Below are 20,873 nucleotides of genomic sequence, written 5' to 3' on the forward strand. Positions count from 1 at the left end.
TGTTGTCATATCATTGAGAAATGAATTATGTGTTACTATTTACTAATGATGATTCGATGTAGTCTCATTTTTGTAATATCATTTTTCCGTAATGATTTTATATGATCTCGCTCTTGCGAAGACCGTTGTGGTTATCGGTAGAGATTTATTGCCTCTATCATTATTTTGCGTCAAATTTATACTGGCAACATTTGTATGTTTGTGGTTGTACTAGCCATATAAGGGTTTACTCTAAATTATTTAATTGTGTAACTTCACTTCAAACACAATTTGTTGGTCGCTAAACTATGTACCTAAGAGCAATTTCACCCTTAAAAATACGTCAACATCCATCCCATTTAATTCATTCAGTGAACAATAATGTACTTATTTGTGTTGCAGAAGGAAATATCACTCTATCATTTTTTTGTTAAAAAAATATATACACACACGCACACAGAGAGAGAAGATATATAATCGATACGAAGAACAGGTACAAATCTGCAGAGATGATGCACAAAAGGAATGGCCTATGATTAGGGTTTATTTACAATTGATTTTGAAAGGATTGAAAATGCTTTTTACCTACTAAAACTTTATATGACAACATTTGAAAGAAAACTTAAAAGCGTTTTTTGAGATAAGTACTTGTTATATGCTTACTCAAGAATTGCTAGAATGATTCGCTATGCTTCTAACAAATACACTTATGAACTAACCTAGGTTTTTTTTTTTTTTTAATTTTATTTTTCAACAGCGACGGCTTGAATACATATTTGTAAGCTATATTATTATAATGAATTTTACCTATGTATTTTTCCTTTACCACTTTACCAATCACCATTAAAACTGGAACATTTAAATTTTAAGAACGGAAACTTGGTTATTATTACAATCTCTTTAACTGTTTTAAGTAAAAATATCTAACTCAATTGGTCAACTTCGAAATAGGACCAAATGTCTAATCCACTACTCCAGTCTCACTTCAACAGTCCTTTCACCAATGCATGAGAAATGGTGGGCCCAAAACTCAGTTCATCATCGTCAAACACCATCCACTATATGTTCATGAGGAGCAACAACCAGAACCAGCTCCTCTGGGGCCAGAGAGAGAGACAGAAGACAAAACAAACCCAAGGAATAAAATGGGGAACATAACAGTTGGGCTGCTTCTGCGCATTAGAATTTAGAAAAACAGAACATAAACGAACGCATATATACACACATAATAATATATATAAATATATATATATGTATATACAGAGAGAGAGAGAGAGAGGTTGGACTGAAGAACTCATTCGAACTGAGAGGAGGCAACCAAATCTTTTAGCATAATTTTTTACTTCCCCATATATCACATGCCGGTTCCTGTCACTCTCAAATTTATTGCCTTGACACTGACTCCTCCCTCTCAATCCCCTATATGCTTTATTATACCAAAAATTCTTGATCCGCTAGCTTCTCAAACTCCATTTTTATATTGACAAGTAGAGTGAAATCTAAGGTTCCTTATTCCGGTTGTAAAGCGGGAGAGGAGGGAGAATGGGCACTGCCCCACCGGCAGCCCGCGTATTCGACCCGAAAACAACAATCTTCACTGCCTATGGAAAGGAGTGATTATCTTGTTAGATATACGTCAACAATCTGTGATAAAGTTATATATGCTAATAAATAATAAATACTAATAAATATTAAACAGAGTATGAATAACGAAATAATTTTAAATAGAAAATTGAAGATCGAGGCTTGTGTACCGCAATGTCCTTGAAACATAAATTTCGTCTATACTCAGTGCTTGTACTTCTACAGACGTCTGATTCACCAGGATTCAACAATCAAGTTAGAATTCCAGCACCGGAAAACTTAACTCCTGGTGAACTTCTGTGTGGTTCTCTTAGAAATGATGTTTGTGATTGTAGAAGAAGAATATTGATTTTCTATATCCTAAATGCCATGCAGATGAATGTATATATAATAGAAAGATGTCTGTTCGCAACAAGTATGAGAATGGATGTGTCTGTTGGGAGACATCTTCTCTAGAGGGGTGTTTTGCTCTGTGTTCTTTTTGAACTCTTCAGACTTCATTTGAAAGGATGAGTTTGTTGGTAAAAAAAATTTAATTAAATTCGCAATGAATTAAAAATAATGAATTAAATCCAAAAATAATTAATTAAATAATTTAATTATTAGAGCCCAAACCCAAAGCCCATCTTTTGATAATTAAATATTGGAAATTTTAACGAAAACACCCTTTGCAAATGAAGCAGTGCATTTCTGTGCATTCTTGTCTTGAAGCCCCTACATATAAAATTGTTTTAACGGTTAGATTTTGATTTGATATTTTTAAATAAAGATGAAATAGTTAAAACATGTAAAGTATCCGATACTTCTGAACACCTAAGAAAGTCCCTTATTATACATTTTCACCACCACCTTCATTTACAATTCACACTTCTTTTTAACAAAGTTGAAAAAAAGAGCCGCTTGACCAAAAAGAAAAGGCCTAAATTTAGTTCAAGACGATGCATTTTAAGTGTAAAAGATTAATAGAATCGCTTAGATCGATTTGATTTGATCGGTTTGAACTGTTTGTCTGCTCTCTTTATTTCAATTTCAAACTCAATAGGTAAAGTACTCGATATTCCGAAACACTTAAGAAAGTCCCTTATTATATATTTCCACTGCCACCTACATTTACAATTCAGACTTCTTTTTAGCAAAGTTGAAAAAAGAGCCACTTGACCAAAATGAAAAAGCCTAAATTTAATTCAAGACCATACGTTTTAAGTGCAAAAGATGAAGATTTGATCGCTTTGAACTGTTTATGTGTCCTTTTTCTTCCAGACTCCATCTCCCTGTTGATGGGAATAAAAAATAAACAGAATGAAATTCTGCGAAATGAAATAGTTGTCTAAATGGGGCTAGGGTTTGACAAAAATGGAAGTTGATAACAGCATATGGTGTTTGAATATTGCTTGTCACACAAGAAGGAAGAGTTAGTTAACTTTGGGATTTGTGGTATTTTTTGGGAGGTTAAGATAAAAGTTTGCTATCAACACATACCTTTTTTTACTTCATATTCACTCTTTTAATATGTGATTATTAGACCGACTGAATTAAAAAAAAATTTAAAAAAATAAATTAACAAAAAGTACGTGACAAATAAAAAAAGATGCGTAAATATCATACTTCTAAATAAACTAAAAAGATGAACTAAACGCGTTTTGTTGGCAACACGGTGCTTCTCTCTCTCTCTCTCTCTCTCTCTCTCTCTCTCTCTCTCTATTGTGAGAGAAAGGAGAAAGAGAAAGTTTCTCTCTCTTAATTGATCTTTCTCTCTCTGTGTGCTTTGTAAGTTTGTATAGTATTATTGTATGTTAGTAAAAGAAGGGAAGCGAAGGATGAGGGAAGTAAGAAATGAAGCATAAAGTAGTTGGTAAGGTGGTAGTCAACCATGGGAACAAACACAGGGCTCGAGAATGACAGAAAGACAGACAGCAGCCTGCGCTGCAGGTACAACGATTATCGGGACTCGCACCCATCCATTCATCCATCCATCCATCCATCCATCATTATTCACTCACTCACTCACTCACTCACTCCTCTTTCCTTCCTAAGCTTCCCCCCACACAAACCCAAAACAACACAAAAATAACTAAAGAAATTGTAATAACATGTTAAAAAATTAATTCTGCGTTTATTTTTTTTAATATAAAAAATTGAGAGAGTATAATAAAATTTTTAACGTACTAAAAAGATTTCCTAATTTTAATAATATAATAAGTGACATACGAACTTTACTTATCTATTTTAGATAAGTAAACATGCCCATAGTAGTTCGAAAGAATCGAGTTGGATTTTGCAATGTGGTGATGCTAATCAAATCATTATAACTTATTTATTTAGGAAAGTGTTATTAGTATTTTAAAAAAATCATTTCACATTTTTAATAAGTGTATATTTCTTTTTAAATATAGAAAGTTTAAAATGTATAACGAAATTTTTGGAATGTCAATAACAATTCATATTTATTTATTAGTATTATACTGTCAATTCAAAACATTTTCAAGTAATTATTTATTTATATTATGACACATGAATTAATATATATTTAATGGTATATATGACAATCATAATAAAAATATATCATTTTCATTAAACATAATTTTAATTGATTAATTAGTCCCCACCAAATGGGGTTATGTTAAAATGTAAGCACACATATTTAACCAAAAACTAAAATATAGGATTCGTCTTTTCTTTTCTTGGTTACAACATGTTACATATTACAAATCGGATATTAGCCAAACGTACTACAACTAATTAGTTTTTTTTTTTGTTGAATTACATACTTCACTTTCATGGACCCTTCTTCCTACTTACAATTAATCGATTGCATTTTGACTTTAGATTTCTGGACAAGCCATGCAGGCTAGATGCATGAATATCGATAAGTGAGTTATAATGATTTGATTGAGTGAGTTACGGGTGAAGGTATTTCTAAGATTCTACTATATTAAGCACCAGCATGCCAAAGAAAGTTCGAATTTTATAATAAAATTGACAATATGAAGAGTAGTTTAACTTACTTATAAGTTTATGTAAAATTTCTTCTCCTATTATTGTGAGATTTACTTCAACACGCCCTCACGTCATGTGTGGCTAATCTTCAAGCCTAACACGTTAACAACACAAATTAGATGACGGAGCACATATGGTTGTTGGGTTGCATACATGGGTATGATCTGCTCCAATACCATGAAGAAGTTGGGGTTCCATCATAAAACCAATTGAAAATATAGGAAGTAACCCAACATCTTACAAACTTTCACAAGATTTCTCCTTTCACCAATGTAAAACTCATTTACATTCATATCCTCACACCACTCCTCATATGTGATGAATTTTCAAACTAAACAAGTGAACAATAGGAATTGAGTGACGTGGAGGATGTGTAGTTATTGGGCTTCACATTTAGACCAACCTACTTTGATACTATAAAGAAAGTTAAGATTCTACTATAAAACTAATTGGTAATAATATAATAACAGCCCAACTTACTTATAAGCTTGCAAGGTCACTCCTCTCATTAATGTGAAATTCAATCTCAACATGCCCCTCGCATGTAGTAAATTTTCAAGTCTAACACGTAGATAACAAAACGGGGTGACGTGAAGTGTAAGTGGCCGTTTGGCTTCATACGAGAAACAACCTGCTCTGATACCATGAAGAAATTAAGGTTCCACTATAAAACTAATTGATAATATGTAGAGTAATTCAACAATTTATAAGCCCTCATAAAAAATTTCCTTTCATCAATGTGAAACTCTTCTTCATGCTACTAGTAGTAGGGTTTCCATAAAGAGGCATATTCTCTGCCCTCTCCCACTTCTCGTGCCCCTGTTTATGTGGTCACGGTTAAGTCACGTTAACATTTTTATCTTATTATCTTTATTAAAAATAATATAAAATATTAACGTGACTTAATCATGATCACATAAAACATGAAGGCACTGGAGGGCAGAGAATCTGCCTCCTTTCCATAAACAACTTGTAATCTGTATTTCTGTGTTCGGTCCTTCTAACAGTGTTTAGTTGTAGTAGTTAGGCAGCTGTAATGACAATAGTTGACAGTGACCTCTTCCTAATTTACCTTGCCATAAGTTTCAATATATATATTTCTTGTTATTTTTTATTCTTTTGCAAAATACAGGACAACAGTATTAAGTTGCTAGATCGTGTTAGTAATAGTACCAACAAAGAACCATTTAATGTAACAGTGTACAATATCATATGATTTATTTAAATGATTGATGGATTGAATGAATTGGTACAGGTCTTAGAAATTTCAGCAGGAAAATCTAGCATTGAATTAAAAAAAATTAAAAATTATTGAATTCAAGTATTTCGAGTACAAAGGACATTTCAATTTATTGGATTTAATTTGTAACATATAGAGTGATGGTCTTCCACATAAATATCTGACTTTTTATTTTTGTTTTAGTACTGAATATTTCTGATTTTTTAGAGGGTGGTCCAGATTTCTATCAAGAAAATAATGCAAGTTTCCTATTTTGGTAAAATGACGAAGATGCCATTGACGTTTACATGACGTGGCATGATGTGACTGGGTGCATTTTCCAACAATAAGGGAAATAAATACCAATTTCGGAAGTCCACTAATTGTTGTCCATCAAAAGAAAGGTGAAAAAGTTGGGAGAAAATTAAACGAGAATAATATAAAAACATTAGGGTTAATTTACCGAAAAACCGCTAGGGCAACTAAAATTACAAAGTCCGAAAGGCAAGCTGATCTCGCTTTAGTTGGAATTGGAAGAAGGATAACTCACGGCAGCAAGAGCATCCTTAAGTGAGCCTTCAACAAAATTTGGTACATATCTTGATCGAGTTAATTTTCTATTAGTTTTTCGACCAATATAAAATGCCTTTTTCTTTTGGTTAACGTTTAAAAATTACTATACTTAGGTGTTAAATATAACATGTGCGAGCATAGTCATGTTATATGGTAAGATCGTACAACTGCCTATTAGATTTCGAAAAAAACTCTTGACTGCATCATATTTAGCTCATCCAACAACTAGGAAGGGCAGGGTAGCGGTAAACTACAACGAGCATTAACAGTCTGTGCCAGTTCAAGGGAGGACGAGAAAAAAAGGGTATTTGTTGTTTGTATTGATAGCTTAATTTTTTATATTAAGAAAGACATCTTTGCTTAATTATGAAACCATAATGCGACAGTTATATGATATGAAAATCCGTCGTGTACATTTGTAACTTGTAAGTTGCAATGTTATTAATTTTAAGAATCTATCGTGTCCTTCAATTTAAATGTTCTTGGTTATTTAAAATAATTCAAGCTTTTATACTTTGTCCACCTAAAGAAAAATTCTTAGATCCGTTTTGATAACGAGGACTGTTAACTAGCTTTTAGTCTAGTTAAAAGTTGCAAGAGATCGAAATTTTGAATCTTGTCTTGTTAAATGATCAAAGCACATTATACATTTGCACGCACTTTTAATTGTGGAGTGAACACTCACTAATTTTTGTAATTTTTTTACATGCGTAATGAAATTTCATTATTTGATTACGTAATCTGAAATAATTAGACTGGTGGAAAGTTTGAGCGCACTTTACCTTGTTTTCCCATTGGTCTGCTTCCTAAATGAGATATGCGACGCTTAATTAGAAGGTTAGGCAAGCCCCTCGTGCTTTTGTGGAAAAGAAAGGCAAATACAAGACATATTAGGGGAGACAGAATATTGACGAGGAAAGCTTTTGCACTTAGCCCACTCATGACCCACTAGAAACCGTGCCAGCTCAGCAAATGGGCCCATCAAAGTGGGGGGTCCTGGAGGACGTGGAGAAACTTTTGGTAAGTTGGTAGGGACGTTACTCCCACAATGTAATACTATTTTGGAAAGAGGATCCTCTACGGATTCATTTTGTAGGGATCACAAGGATTCCTATATCTTAACCATTTATCGTACATCACGTGTGTATTCAGTTTTCGTTAGAAACTATTGTATTTAATTTTAAATAAAAAGGTTAAATGATTTCTGACTGTACGATCCACGATAAATGACTAAGATGTGGGGATTCCTAAAATCTCCACAATTTGGATCCGGATGGGATCCAAATCCACTATTTTGAGGGTCCATGAGGTCCTAATAGTTCAAACTTGAGAGAGATTTTTCAGTGTACTAAAAATATGAATATTATATTATGTTGCTCTTAAATAAATTAAATAGTAAATCTAAATTTTGCGTTATGTTTTTAGTTTAAAATTTGCATGTGGAAACTTTAAACTTCAAATTACTCTTGAAAAATGTCCTTTGGAATAGCTTTGTAGTGTCTTTTAGTAATAGCGTTGTAGTGTTTGAGTAGTTCACTAGTAATGCTCTCCAAGTGCATTTTTAACAATAGGCTTGGCAAGGTCAATATGGTAATTATAAATTATTGTACCATATATTTTGGGTAATGCTAGGTAAATTAAATGATATGTCGCCAACAAAAAAATAAGCACGTTAATCAACACTTCAATAATAATCAAATCATCAACAATCATATCATTTAGTTTACAAAATTTAGTTTAGAAATTTAGTCTCGGGTAATGCTAGGGAGACTAAATTTCTAAACTAAATTTGCAAACTAAATAATTTGTCACCAATAAGAAATAAGCAAGTTAAACAACACTTCATTAATAATATAATCATCAATAACGACATCATTTAGTTTACAAAATTTAGTGTTTCTAACATTACCATATATTTTTAAGAGTGTTTGTTATTCTCATTCACCCGACTTATTTTTCAGCTCACATTTTAATGAAAGTACGATGAAACATAAAAACAGAGATTTTGTGTTGGCAAATAAAAAAAACATAGAATTATGGGAAAATAAGAAAAGGGTGGGAATAATGTTAGGTGTCACATCCTGACGGGCCCTCACCACATCTTGGGCTCGACTCCGTTGTAACACGATATTGTCCGCTTTGGGTACCGATCACGCCCTCACGATTTTGTTTATGAGAACTCACACGAGAACTTCATAGTGGGTCACCCATACTAAGATTGCTCTTGCGCGAACTCACTTAACTTTAGAGTTCCTACAGAATCCGAAGCTAGTGAGATCCCAAAAGGCCTCGTGCTAGGTAGAGATGAGAATATACATATAAGGCATAGAGGATCCACTTCCCTAGGCGATGTGGGATATCACAATCCACCCCCATTATACCATCTCCAATGGCTAGGCTAAAAGCCAAATATTTTAGCCCGGAAAATTTAGCTTTTAGCCCAGAAATAGCTTTTCTGCTCCAACTGTTCTAGCCTAAAATTTTAGCCCCGGATTATTAAAGAATGAACTTATGCTATTTTTGTGGATAAATTAAATTTAAATAAATAAATAAATATGTAGACTATCGTAAATTAATTTTCCTGAACATTTTTATCAAAAAAATTTAAATTCCGATAAATATTGAAAAATTTAAATTTCGATTTCTGGGCTAAATTTTGGGGGGAATCTGGCATTGGTTTAGCATTTAGCCTAAAATTTTCCCTTCGGTTGGATTGGGTTTGGGGGGAAATTTTGGGGGGTAATTTGGCTTTTAGCCTACCATTGGAGTTGGTCTTAAGGGCCCGACGTCCTCGTCGACACACTTTCGACCAGGGATTGGCTCTGATACCAAATTGTTACATCCCTACCCGGGCCCCCACCACATCCTGAGCTCAACTCCGCTGTAGCACGATATTGTCCGCTTTGGGCCCCAACCACGTTGTTTTTGGGAACTCACACAAGAACTTCTCAGTGGGTCACCCATCCTGGGATTGCTCTCGTGCAAACTCACTTAACTTCGAAGTTTCTAAGGAACCCGAAGCCAGTGAGCTCCCAAAATGCCTCGTGCTACGTAGAGATGATAATATACATATAAGGCTTAGATGATCCACTCCCCTGGGTGATGTGGGATGTTACACTAGGTAAGACTAAAATTGAAATTAAATGATTTGTTACCAATAACAAATAAACATGTTAATTAACATTTAGGTAATAATCCAATAATCCATTTTCATGTTATTTAGTTTACAAAATTTAGTCTACACATTTAGTCTCACTAGCATTAAAATATGAGAAATGCAAAGAAGACTCTCTCAAAGTGGGATTCTCCCTACACATCATAGTTTAACGTCAATTTTTCGTGATAACATTATAAAACATTTTGCAAAAAATATGAGGTGACAAATAATCTATAGAAAACTCATTTTTTAACTAGTTTTAAAGACACATTTTGACTTAGTTATCCTTAACAAAATTTGTATGTATACAATAAACACATTTAACAATGGAGCATGTCAATTTTCAAGATTTAGACACTGAAAAAGAGAGAAACTTATATGCGTGTAGCATTCTCTTTCTTGCCCAATTTCATGCCAATAAGCTGTAAACAATATTAATAAGCTACATGTACATTTTGGCTCAACAACAAGAGTGTTCATATTTACGAGTTATTATGAACAAACAAGCTCAAAGCAACTCTAAAAAGCGAAATATTTTATTTCATCTTTATTATTATGCAGATAAATTTTGTTGACAGGAAACTTAAAAAAAATGTGGTTTTTATTTCTATATACAACCAACCGAAGTTGAGATCAAGATTTTTATAACTAGAGTGTTACTGTAGAGAATCTATTGTGTTCAAATAGTCCCGGATCCTCCTCGTGGAAATTTAGAAGATCAATTAATCGTGCATGTTTATCGTGAGGTTAATTTTCGTTAATTTCTGATCGAATAATGTACGATGAACGAACACAATTAATTGATTATTCGGATCCCATAAAGAGGATCCAGCTAGGATCCTAATCCCAAATAGTCAACTGCCATGGTTCTCCGGTGAGTATGTTGTAATTGGGTGAAAATAAAAAATAAAATAAAATAAAACAATGGGAAAGAAATAAACATAAAATAAATTAAAATAATAATGGAATAGAAAAAAGAAAGGTACGAGGAGGCTGCGCTGTGTTCCCTCTATTTCCACTACAGATGCATGCAACATGATTATTTTCTAGATACACGACAAACCACTCCTCCTTTGGTTTTATTTTTTATTTTTATTAATGAACAATATTATCTACATTAAGAGGGTAGATGAGTGAGTTAAGACTCTCAATGGATTAACAATAATTTAGTTCAAATTATCTTTTGGCGAGAATCGAACTTAAAATCTCTCACTTACAAGTGAAGAATAATACCACTAGATTATAATACTAATACTAAGTGGCACACTACTTCTCTTTTAAACTACCCAAATCTCTCCACATCAATAAAATAATTACAAAAATAAATAATGTAAATTATTTTTCTAATCACTGTAAGGCTTTTAAACCAAAATAGTTCATAAACATTGACATAACTCCTCACTTGGTTCTCTGAAATTTGAAATTGATAAAAGTGATCTCCGAATTTGCCTACATTCAATCATTTTGGTAGTTCCATGAAAATCTCTATTAAATAAGGATAAAATGACAAAAATACTCTTTTTTTTTATTTCAAATCATTTGTCCTAATGATTTTCCTATTATTTATGAAATTGAGGGTAATTTTGTCATTTTATTCCTTATTAACAGAGTTTTTCACAGAATAAAGTGAGGAGTTATGTCAATGTCAACGACTATTTTAGCTAAAAAAACCTTACTATATTAGGCATTCTTTAGTAGTTACAATGAGTTTGATATATATATATATATGAATTGAGCGGTTTCAGTGTAAGAGTGTGATTCCTATAATATTGGTATCACACTCAGTTTTTTGGTCTATTATGGAAGGCCAAAATGATGGATTGCTATCATAATTTGAGCCTTTCTCCTCAACTCGTAGCTTTCTGGGTTCAAACCATCTCTCTCCACTTAAGACTAGATAAAGTACAAAAATCACTTAAACTATATTAAGAGAAGAAAGAAAAGTATGAACCCGGAACGCATTGGATTAAAAAGAAAGACTCTATTTACTATAGCAACCACCACTTGCAAGTAATACGGTATTGCTGACCTGGTTATAGGTAAAAAAATTACTTGGACTACACTTTAATTTGTACGGATTGTGTATCAAAGTCACTAACGAAGATAGGGTGTAATATTATTGAGAGAAAATCATATTAAATTTACTAAATTACCCTCCAAAGACTCATGTGAGTAGAGGAGTGGAGGAGAATTTGCTTTACAGCTAAACCTTGGTGTAACGAAGACCATAATTTTCACCAAAAAAAGGGATAAACAATTTGGTCATGTGAAATGAAAAGGAAATGGGATAAAAAAAATGTTATATCTCCGTCATAATATCAACAATCAATATGATTTTTCTCTATGAGTAGATTATAATATATTTATATTAAATTTGCTACCGATGCAGTTAAATTTAAGATCTTCTATTAAAATAGAGACAAATGCTTACCGAATTAAGTGTCAACGTTAAATATAACACAAAAATTGATAACCGCACGTCTTTTTTTCTTATGCATTTTTCTTTTGTTTAGATCATCATATTGAATATTTCAACATAAATTAATGTTTTAAGTGGAAAAAAGAAAAGAAAATGTCTCCATATCATCTTTGTATATTTTCTTTCAAATTATAAAAATTTAAAATGTAAAATAAAATTTTTAGAGTTAATAATAATGTATATGAAAAAACGGATATTTTTGAGCAGTAAAAAGGAAATAAAAGAATAGAAAAAAAGGGAAAAATTGGGCGGGGAGTGCTTAAAGAAAGTGGCGGGTTTTACGGTGCAAAAGGACGAAGAAGCAAAAAGCTGACGCGGCGACACGTGGCGAGGCAAATGACCGTTGGATGAGCATGCGAATTTAACAGTGATTTGATCTAATTCTTCTACCGTTTTGAGACGAGATTATGACATCCATAACCAACCAGGAGAGGGAGGAGAGAGAGAGAGAGAGGGGTTTTATGTTATACAGTCACACACACACACAGAGAAAGAAACGCACTGCGCAGAGCTGAAAAGCTCATCACCTGCGAACAAATCAGACGGAGAGAGAGAGAGAGAGAGAGAGAGGCTTGAGTTTGTGTGAGCTGCTTGCAGAGTGCAGAGGAGAGAAAGGATATGGCGGCGTTGCAGAGAGAGGTAAGTTCTGCGGGATTCATAAATGCTTGGAAATTACAGGCGAACAGCGCAGCACAGTGAAGAGGACGGATTAAAAGCGCGATTAACGCTGCCAAACTGAGTTCTAGCTATCTCTGTCCCTCTCTGCAGATTTTCATTTTTCACCATTCTCTTCAAATATTTTCATAAAAATTAAAACTTCAAGGTGAATAGTAAATACCCATTAGAGAATTGGGTCGGAGTTTGAGCTTGATATGGATTTTCGGTCACAATTTGGGTCTCGGTTAAGGAAGCAGCAGCAATGGCTGGTTTTTTCTCATTAGGCAGAGGCGGCAGCGACGACCAGCATAATAGCAACAACCCACCCCCGCCTGATCACCACAACCACCAACAAATTGCTCCGGAGACGTTGTTCTGGTACAAGAATGAGGACGTGGCAAATCAGCCGTACAAGGGCTTCGAGCTGTTGCAGCAACAGGAGCAGCTCCTCCAGCTCCAAACCCAGCCGCCCCCACGGCTTTACCAGCCTCATCCCCACCACCATCAAGATCTCTACGCTTCTGCGGCTGCTCTAGGGGTGGGTCCCAGCAGCAGGGGATCGGATGACACTTCATCGTCGAGGTCGGCCGCAGCGGCGTTTACGATGATGAGGTCGTCGTCAGGAGGAAGAGGAGGAAGCGGAGGAAGCGGAGGTGGCGCCAGCTGTCAGGACTGCGGGAACCAAGCGAAGAAAGACTGCATACACATGAGGTGCAGGACTTGCTGCAAGAACCGAGGGTTAGACTGTCCGACCCACGTCAAGAGCACGTGGGTTCCGGCGTCGAAACGCCGTGAGCGGCAGCAGCAGCTCGCCGCCTTGCAGCACCAACACCACCAACAGCAAGATCATTTACAACAACACCAGAACCAACAGCAGCAGCAGCTTCAAGTGATTCGTGGAGAAAGTTCGAAAAGACTCAGAGAAAATCCGAGCTCGAATCCCTCTCTTCGTATTCACACAAACACAAATACTTCAGGTATTCTATTTATACACACATATACATACACGTTTTATGAGATCTTTTGATCGTTTGAGAGAGGGAAAAAAAGGAGGGTTTGAGTGAACAAGGAGAGAATGGAAGAAGGGGAGAAAAAAGGGGAAGGGTTTTGGAAGGTAGCGTGTGCAAAACCAAACAAATAGAAGAGAATATCGATTGCGTGTTAGGAAGAGTCGATCCCTCAATAGTAAAAAACTCATTCTTCCAAAAACCCCATCAGAAATCACCAGCTTTCTTTCTTTTCATCTTTTCCTTTTCCAAAAAAACACTGTTCTGCAGTAGTCCTGACGACTATTACATTGACAGGAAGAAAGAAACAAAGAAAGAAATACACTGTTTCTCTCTCTCTCTCTCTCTAAAAATTCCGTGTTCATGTTTGTGCGTATTGCTTGCTTTTGTGTGCCTTTCTTTTTTTATTTGTGTTAAAAGAAAGAAAATCTAAAGATAAGCAATTTTTTAATTTAATTTTCCTACTCTGGGTCTTTCCTTGTCATGAAAAACTATGTAGTTTTATGTATTGGAGCTTGGGATTTACACATGTCTGTGTATGTAGGCTTGGATGTGGTGAATTTCCCGCCGGAAGTAAGATCGCAGGCTGTATTTCGCTGCGTGAAAGTGAGCGCAATGGACGACGAGGTCCAGTACGCGTACCAGACGGCTGTGAACATCGCAGGCCATTGGTTTAAAGGAATTCTCAACGACCATGGACCCGAATCCCCTAACTACAACATGAACATGGCAGCTGAAACCTCGTCTGGTGGTGGAGTTAATTTCCAACCGCTCAATCTCATCGCGGGAGCCACCACCGCCGTTAACACAGCATCCATTGACGGTGGTGGCGGTCACGAGGGAATGGCAGTGGCGGGTTCGACGACAGTTATAGATCCTTCTTCTCTATATCCAGCTCCAATTAACACATACATGGGTACGCAATTCTTCCCACCACCAAGATCTTGATGGAACAAAAGTTTACACTTCCCACATTCTTCATCTTCTTCTTCTTCTGACTACCTACCTACGACGAGCAACTGTTCCGTACGTAGTAAGTGTGTACTCTCAAATCTTTTGATAATATCTTTGTAGCAAAAATTGATACCCACATTTGGACTAGCCTAGCTAGGAAGCTAGAAAGAGAGAGTTGAAAGAAAGTATTGATGCGCGAGGAACGTATTTGTTTTGTTGACAGTTTCTAATGCTTGTTAATTAGTTAATTTGAATGTCATCATCTATTATGATTGGTATTATCATTAATCCTCTTGATTAATATCTTGTTCAAATTCAAATATGTTTAGGCGCTACATGTTTTCTTCATTTTGTTTTGACTAATTGGAGATTTTAAAGAGTGGTGGTGTTTTGTGGATTATCCTGGATGGGTATTTCTCTTTAACGTAGCGTGTCCAGGGTTAAAACGCGACGCCCTCTTGTAGATTAAGATGAATTTAGTGTTAAAAAAGAGTGGCGGTGTTTTTATTTATTTATTTTTCCTCTACTGGGTTGAACCCCATGACATTTTTTTGGTTGGATTTGAACTTGGAAAGCTGCTTTTTTTTTCTTTTTCCCTGTTTACCCGTATGCTTGCCTGTTTGAAATGGATCACGAAAACTTGGAAGTTTTCGTCTTTTGTTGGACAAACTACAAAGACGACTTCTTTTTTCATTTCGGTATGGGCGGTCCAGCCATGCATGAGTAAACCAGCATATTCAAGTTCAAAAGGTCAAGCAACCCTTTCTCCCTTCTCTCTCTCTCTCTCTCTCTCTCTCTCTCTCTAGATTGTCATAGAATATTGAACTTTGTTTTATATTTTCTTCATTTGTTCCTAAATTTTGAAATGAATGGATGTGACTTTGATGTTGAAAACTGGAAGCTTTGCTTAATTTTCACCTGCGGTGGTTTAATGCACAGCTCCAGGAAGGTAAAATTACAGAAATATTGCTCAATTGTTTGTTGGATAATTGCTTAAATTTAATATTGTTTACTTTCTGTATGAAAACTTAGGAATTGTAAACATAGCAGAAAATTTAAGGGCCTTGCATAATTAGTTTACAAACAATCTGACCTTTGACATGTCCTCTAAATTTCATACATTAATGTTATCTGCAATTATCTATTTCTCACTTCCCTATAGAAGTCTTTTTAAACCTTTTAATGCTGCCACATTATTGCATTTAGTCAATAAATATTGATTATAGTTATCACTAGTAGTTCTTAAAATATCAACAGTATAAAGCACAAGCTTTATTTTTAAATAAATAAATTTACTGTGGGGAAGCTTATATCTGTAATGAAACTGGAAGGGAGTTTAAGGGCTAGTTTTTTTAAGTGTTTTTAAATGACTGAAAACATTTTTAGAGAAAATGTTTTTGAGTTTCAAAAATACTTGAAGTGCTTCTTGTTAGAAGAGCCATTTATGTGCTTCTTGCAGGAAGCACTTCAAGTGCTTTTCTAGAATTAACTTTCATTTTTACAAATGATTGGTTTCAGAAAACATTTTCTCTAAAAAAACTTTCAGTCATTTAAAAGCACATCTCAAACGAGCCTACTTTACCTCCAAAATGTAGATAAAATTTTAATTTTAAGAGAGAAACATCAGAATTGTTGTAGTTAGAAAAGAAAAAGAAATTAAGGTTGATAAATTAAACAAAAACATAAGATGAGATTTTTCAATGAACGAAGCATCAGAATGAATCAAATCTCCGTAAAGTCTGTTTAAGAGATTTTTGAATGCACAAACACATGTTCGAACTCTAAAGCCTAATAACCCCAAGATAGATAAGGAGTCACCTAATCTTTTGTTTGCATGGTGAAGTATTTGACTAACTAATCCCAAGGTCTGTCGTATGTGTATGTATTTTATTTAGATTCCAATCGTTCATGCCTCCAAGTCAAGTCTTTTCGTCCATGGCTGCAAATCTGTCTTCTTGTCGAAAATAATTGAGAGATCCCTTAATATAGGTTTAGGCCTGAATATATGTATCTTGGGGTGTAAATAACATGTAAAAACTTCTGTCTTGAAAAGTGCAAGCTACGACGCATGGACATGGTGGTATCCCTTCGTATTCCCGTGTTGTGTCGTATTCTTGTGTTCGTATCCACGTCCATGCATCCTAGGTAGAAAGTATTTGAAATTGAGTTGTGCACTTGCCTGTGTTTAGTTGTGTATTATTCTAATGGCTAGAGAGTGTTTGGGGTTTAGGGTTTTGTATCCGTAAATGATTCGGCAAGTTGGTGCCAAGAGTGTCAACATCTCCATCTCTCTCTCTCTCTCTCTCTCTCTTTCTCTCTCTCTCTCTCTCTGTTGTAATTGCTTCAAGCAAGTTGGTTACTCTTAGAGAATTCCATATATGGAGTACATGGAAATGAGTCCAGATTCTTAAGCCAAATTATAACTATTGCCCTGCTGTTTTATAATGAATTGGATAGCATATAGCTATATATATAATGAGGAGTTTGCAGGAAATATTAAAAGAATTGTAGTGATTCAGTGAAAAAACTTTCATGTAGAGAAAATAACTGCAGTTGAAATTATATGAAAGTTTTTTTAATACAAGCGGAAATGGGAGAAGGGAGAATTGAACTTAAGATCTCGGGTGCAGGAATAAGTGATCTTAAATCAACTGAGCGACAACCCCTTGCAAAAATATTACTGAGAAAATAAGAAGGCTCCAAAAATGCTTTCTTTTTAAGTTGTGTTGATACTAGATAGAATTCTATAAAGCAGTAGTATATGTGTATTGAATTGCTTGAAAATTAATTCTTGCTGTGGAGCTTGAAGTATTAGCCCTCTTGATGGACTGAATTAGCTTTTGAGTGATCCTGCATGGATGGATGGAGGGTGGCAGTTACAAAGAGACCATACTATTTTAGAGTAGCAGTTTAGTTACAACAGACTTGCCCATCCCATAATGTCATATTCAAAAATGTTACTCTTACTACATTTGTCTTACCACATTTGTATTGTCTTTATACGTGTTTGTGTGCCCTACACTATTAGGGAGGTGGTACAAATGTAGCAAGTGTAACATTCTTAATCGTCTTCAATTTCTATCGAAATTTTCTATGTATATATATTGGGTACTTAGCCATTAAATCCTTGATCACAAATTAAACCATCTGTTGTCTTAATGCACGTCATGCATTGAAGCATGGTTAAACTTTCGGTCATATATATATATATATATATATATATATTTTTTTTTTTATCATGTTTTCTGGTAAATTAGAGGGCGGCTTTTGTTCCAGCGAGTTAGGTCAAGTTTCGACCATATACATTTATTGAATTTTCTGTAGTGCGCAATTAAGTTACACTTAACAAGAGCTGTTAAATTCTGTTAGGTTAAAAGATTTAACAATTCTTGTTCAGATGTGTAATTTAAATGTGCATTAGAAAAAAACTTGTACATTTACCGTTGGGATAGTGTGTGTGTAAAGCTAAATGTGATGCTACAGTATGTTTCCATGTGATGCAGCTGTTTTATGGTAGATTCTTTTCCTTACAAAACTCTTTTTTTCTTCTTAAAATTAAACAAAATTTTATATATTGTAGACCCGCCGAAAGAAAATAAACACATTTTGTCGTTGGATTCCGTAAGAAAAATACTTAATTTAGTCGAATTGGGGAAATTCTTATTGACCTTTAAACCTAATTATTATTTGTTGTTTTTTGATGAACAAAATCTTAACAAAAAGAAAGAGAAAACCATATATGCCTATATACATTCCCAATGCAAAAAATAATTAGTATTTACTTTTACAGAAATAATGATGAGATTGACGCCCATGTTTTTTTGGCTCAAAAAACTTTCCACTCCATCGGTATATATGCATATCATGTTTCCTTGAGCAGCGCAGAGATTGAAAAAGCAGCAGAAAATTTTCGATGTGTTGGGAATACGGTTCGATACATTAATTTTTTTTTAACTTTAAAAATCATCAAAGGCCCCCATCTCCAATGCACTGGAATATTACATCACTTGTAATATTACATTAATTGTATTATTACACTTGGTATGTCGGACCGTATCACAACAAAAAATCTCCAGTGTAATATTCGGTCCCCTGGACAACTGAGTAAGTACCTGGGGGAATTCAATTTTTCAATTTTGTATCCATGCATTCAATTTTCTTTGAATTTTGGGAAATCATCAAGGGCAATCCCCAATGCACCAGGGTATTATTCTTTCAAAATTAGTTTTGTGAGTCTGTAGCTTTTTGTTACGAGTAGTAATTTTCAAACTCATATTTTTTTTCCTTATGCATTTCTTTCTTTGTTGTCGTATGGTTAGATAACGAAGGAGGAGTGCTGAACGGGTAAAGATATGAGAACAATTTTGCTCATTAATCTCTAATTGTGATGGAAATACGGTATACATTCTAATTAACTCGGATTAACATTAGTGGCTATACATTACTGCAATGCATATACTGAGTAGAAAGATAATGCTACACTATGATTAAAGAGTTGATGCATGAAACTGTTATGGAGTTGTGAATTCTTCTCCAACATATCTCTATACAAAGTAACTTTCATATAGATACATAGATTTTGTTTCGTGAAAGTAGGGTATTCATTGAAACGTCGGAAGAATACATACAATGGTAGATAGGGTGCAATGAAAAATGACTTTGTTATAGCTTTGCCGGAGCTTTCAATATTCAGTCTAACAGAAAAAGAGTGCTTGCACCAAACAAATCAAATAGAACTATCCTCAATAAGTCTTAAGATTATATCCGGTGATTCTTCAAACCAACTAATTGCTTTTGAAGTTTCGAGATCTGAAGTTCAATATAAGGAAACCATTCAAACTACGTACATATATATATATATATATAAGCATGGAAATCGTTGACAGTGGCAGACTGCGGATCTAGCTGTGTATGTACACGCTTTAGAGCACAGTTTTTCTGCAAGGGGTTGTCAAGTGACTTTATTTTACTATCTTCCAAATAAAATGGCAAAATTGTGTTGTATTGGGGAAACATATTCGTGCAATAAGAAATTAGTTAGGGTGACTTTAAATAATCCTATCCTTGACCTACATTGAAAATCTCAAATCTCAATTCAACTTCTTTCTTAAATCATAAGGTTTTCCTTGACAAATGCATCTTATCAACAACTTTATATATGTACAACATATTATCCAAGGGCAAATCATGTTTGTAGCGAGTAGATTAACTAAACAAAGAAACGTATTTGTAGTGAGTAGCTTGCTAGTTAGGTTAACATACTAAAGAAAATTCGTAAAAAACACATGTTCTGTAGACTACTTCTCAGTGACGTGCAACATCAAACACTACTCCCTCCTGTATATGGCATCCAATCAACCAACGGGTGGATGCATGATAGCCATACAACCCCACAACATTGCTCTCTCGTATACTCCATCACTCTTAGAGTCTCTAGTCTCCCACATGCAGCAGTCTGAAATCCTAGCTTAGAATTGTGCTTGCCAACAGAGACCTCAGCTAGGTAACGGCCACATATTTCTAGCGTTTTGAGAAAGTATAATAAACCCAGATGTTTGGCACTGAGCTAATTTATATTCTCTTCTTTTCTAACTTTTGCTTGTATATATAATTATATATACATATATAGACATCGCTGCAGTGTCTGCAATATTTTAGAGAGATCCAAGAGCAATAGCTAAACAACATATTAGCTAGGTTAATTCCCCTAGTAAGCACAAACAAAGTCATAATTCAAAAGGGAGCACTAGGGTTTGTCATGGTGTATTAGGGCAATTATAGGCAGGCGGGGTTGGCATGCAATTTGATCAGCTCTAGGGTTGGTAGGCTGAGCCCAATGCACAATGTGATCTTCTGTGTGTTGGCCTGGGGGGCAATATAATTTGAGTTGCTGTGGTCCCGACAAGAAGGCAATTTGCTGCAAAAAGTTTTTGTTTTTTCCCTTCATTTTTTGTTTTGCTTTGCTTTGCTTTCGATCAATTAGCTGTTTCCTCCCAAACCCTATTTGCAATCTGAGAAAGCGGTAGAGAGAGAGAGCACCAGTATATCTGAATGTGCTGATCGAACTGAATGCCAATTGGTGGGAGCTGAAGTTTTTTTTCCATATTCCATAACTTGTAAGGCTGTGTCTGCTGTCAGCAGAAAACAAGGCTGCAAGTTTGAAGGCGTAATTAAGGCATATTTTGGAAGAAACCAAGCTCTTACATGTAGTGAATTGTCTCTTCGAGGACCAGTAAATATTATTTTGGTTGCTAGCTAGTTGCTATA

The 20,873-nt window shown here is 34.8% G+C and overlaps 1 protein-coding gene across 1 annotated transcript; it reads left to right on the top strand.

The window, feature by feature from the left end:
* The first annotated feature begins 12,425 nt into the window (after window positions 1-12,425).
* Window positions 12,426-14,884, top strand: LOC126584446 (protein SHI RELATED SEQUENCE 1-like). Its single transcript, XM_050248825.1, has 2 exons — window positions 12,426-13,622; window positions 14,197-14,884. Exons 1-2 carry the CDS (start codon window positions 12,908-12,910, stop codon window positions 14,598-14,600), a joined length of 1,119 nt encoding a protein of 372 aa, XP_050104782.1. The 5' UTR covers window positions 12,426-12,907; the 3' UTR covers window positions 14,601-14,884.
* The last annotated feature ends 5,989 nt before the right edge of the window (window positions 14,885-20,873 follow it).

The sequence above is a fragment of the Malus sylvestris genome, chromosome 2, assembly GCF_916048215.2.
Source record: "Malus sylvestris chromosome 2, drMalSylv7.2, whole genome shotgun sequence".
NCBI lineage: Eukaryota > Viridiplantae > Streptophyta > Magnoliopsida > Rosales > Rosaceae > Malus > Malus sylvestris.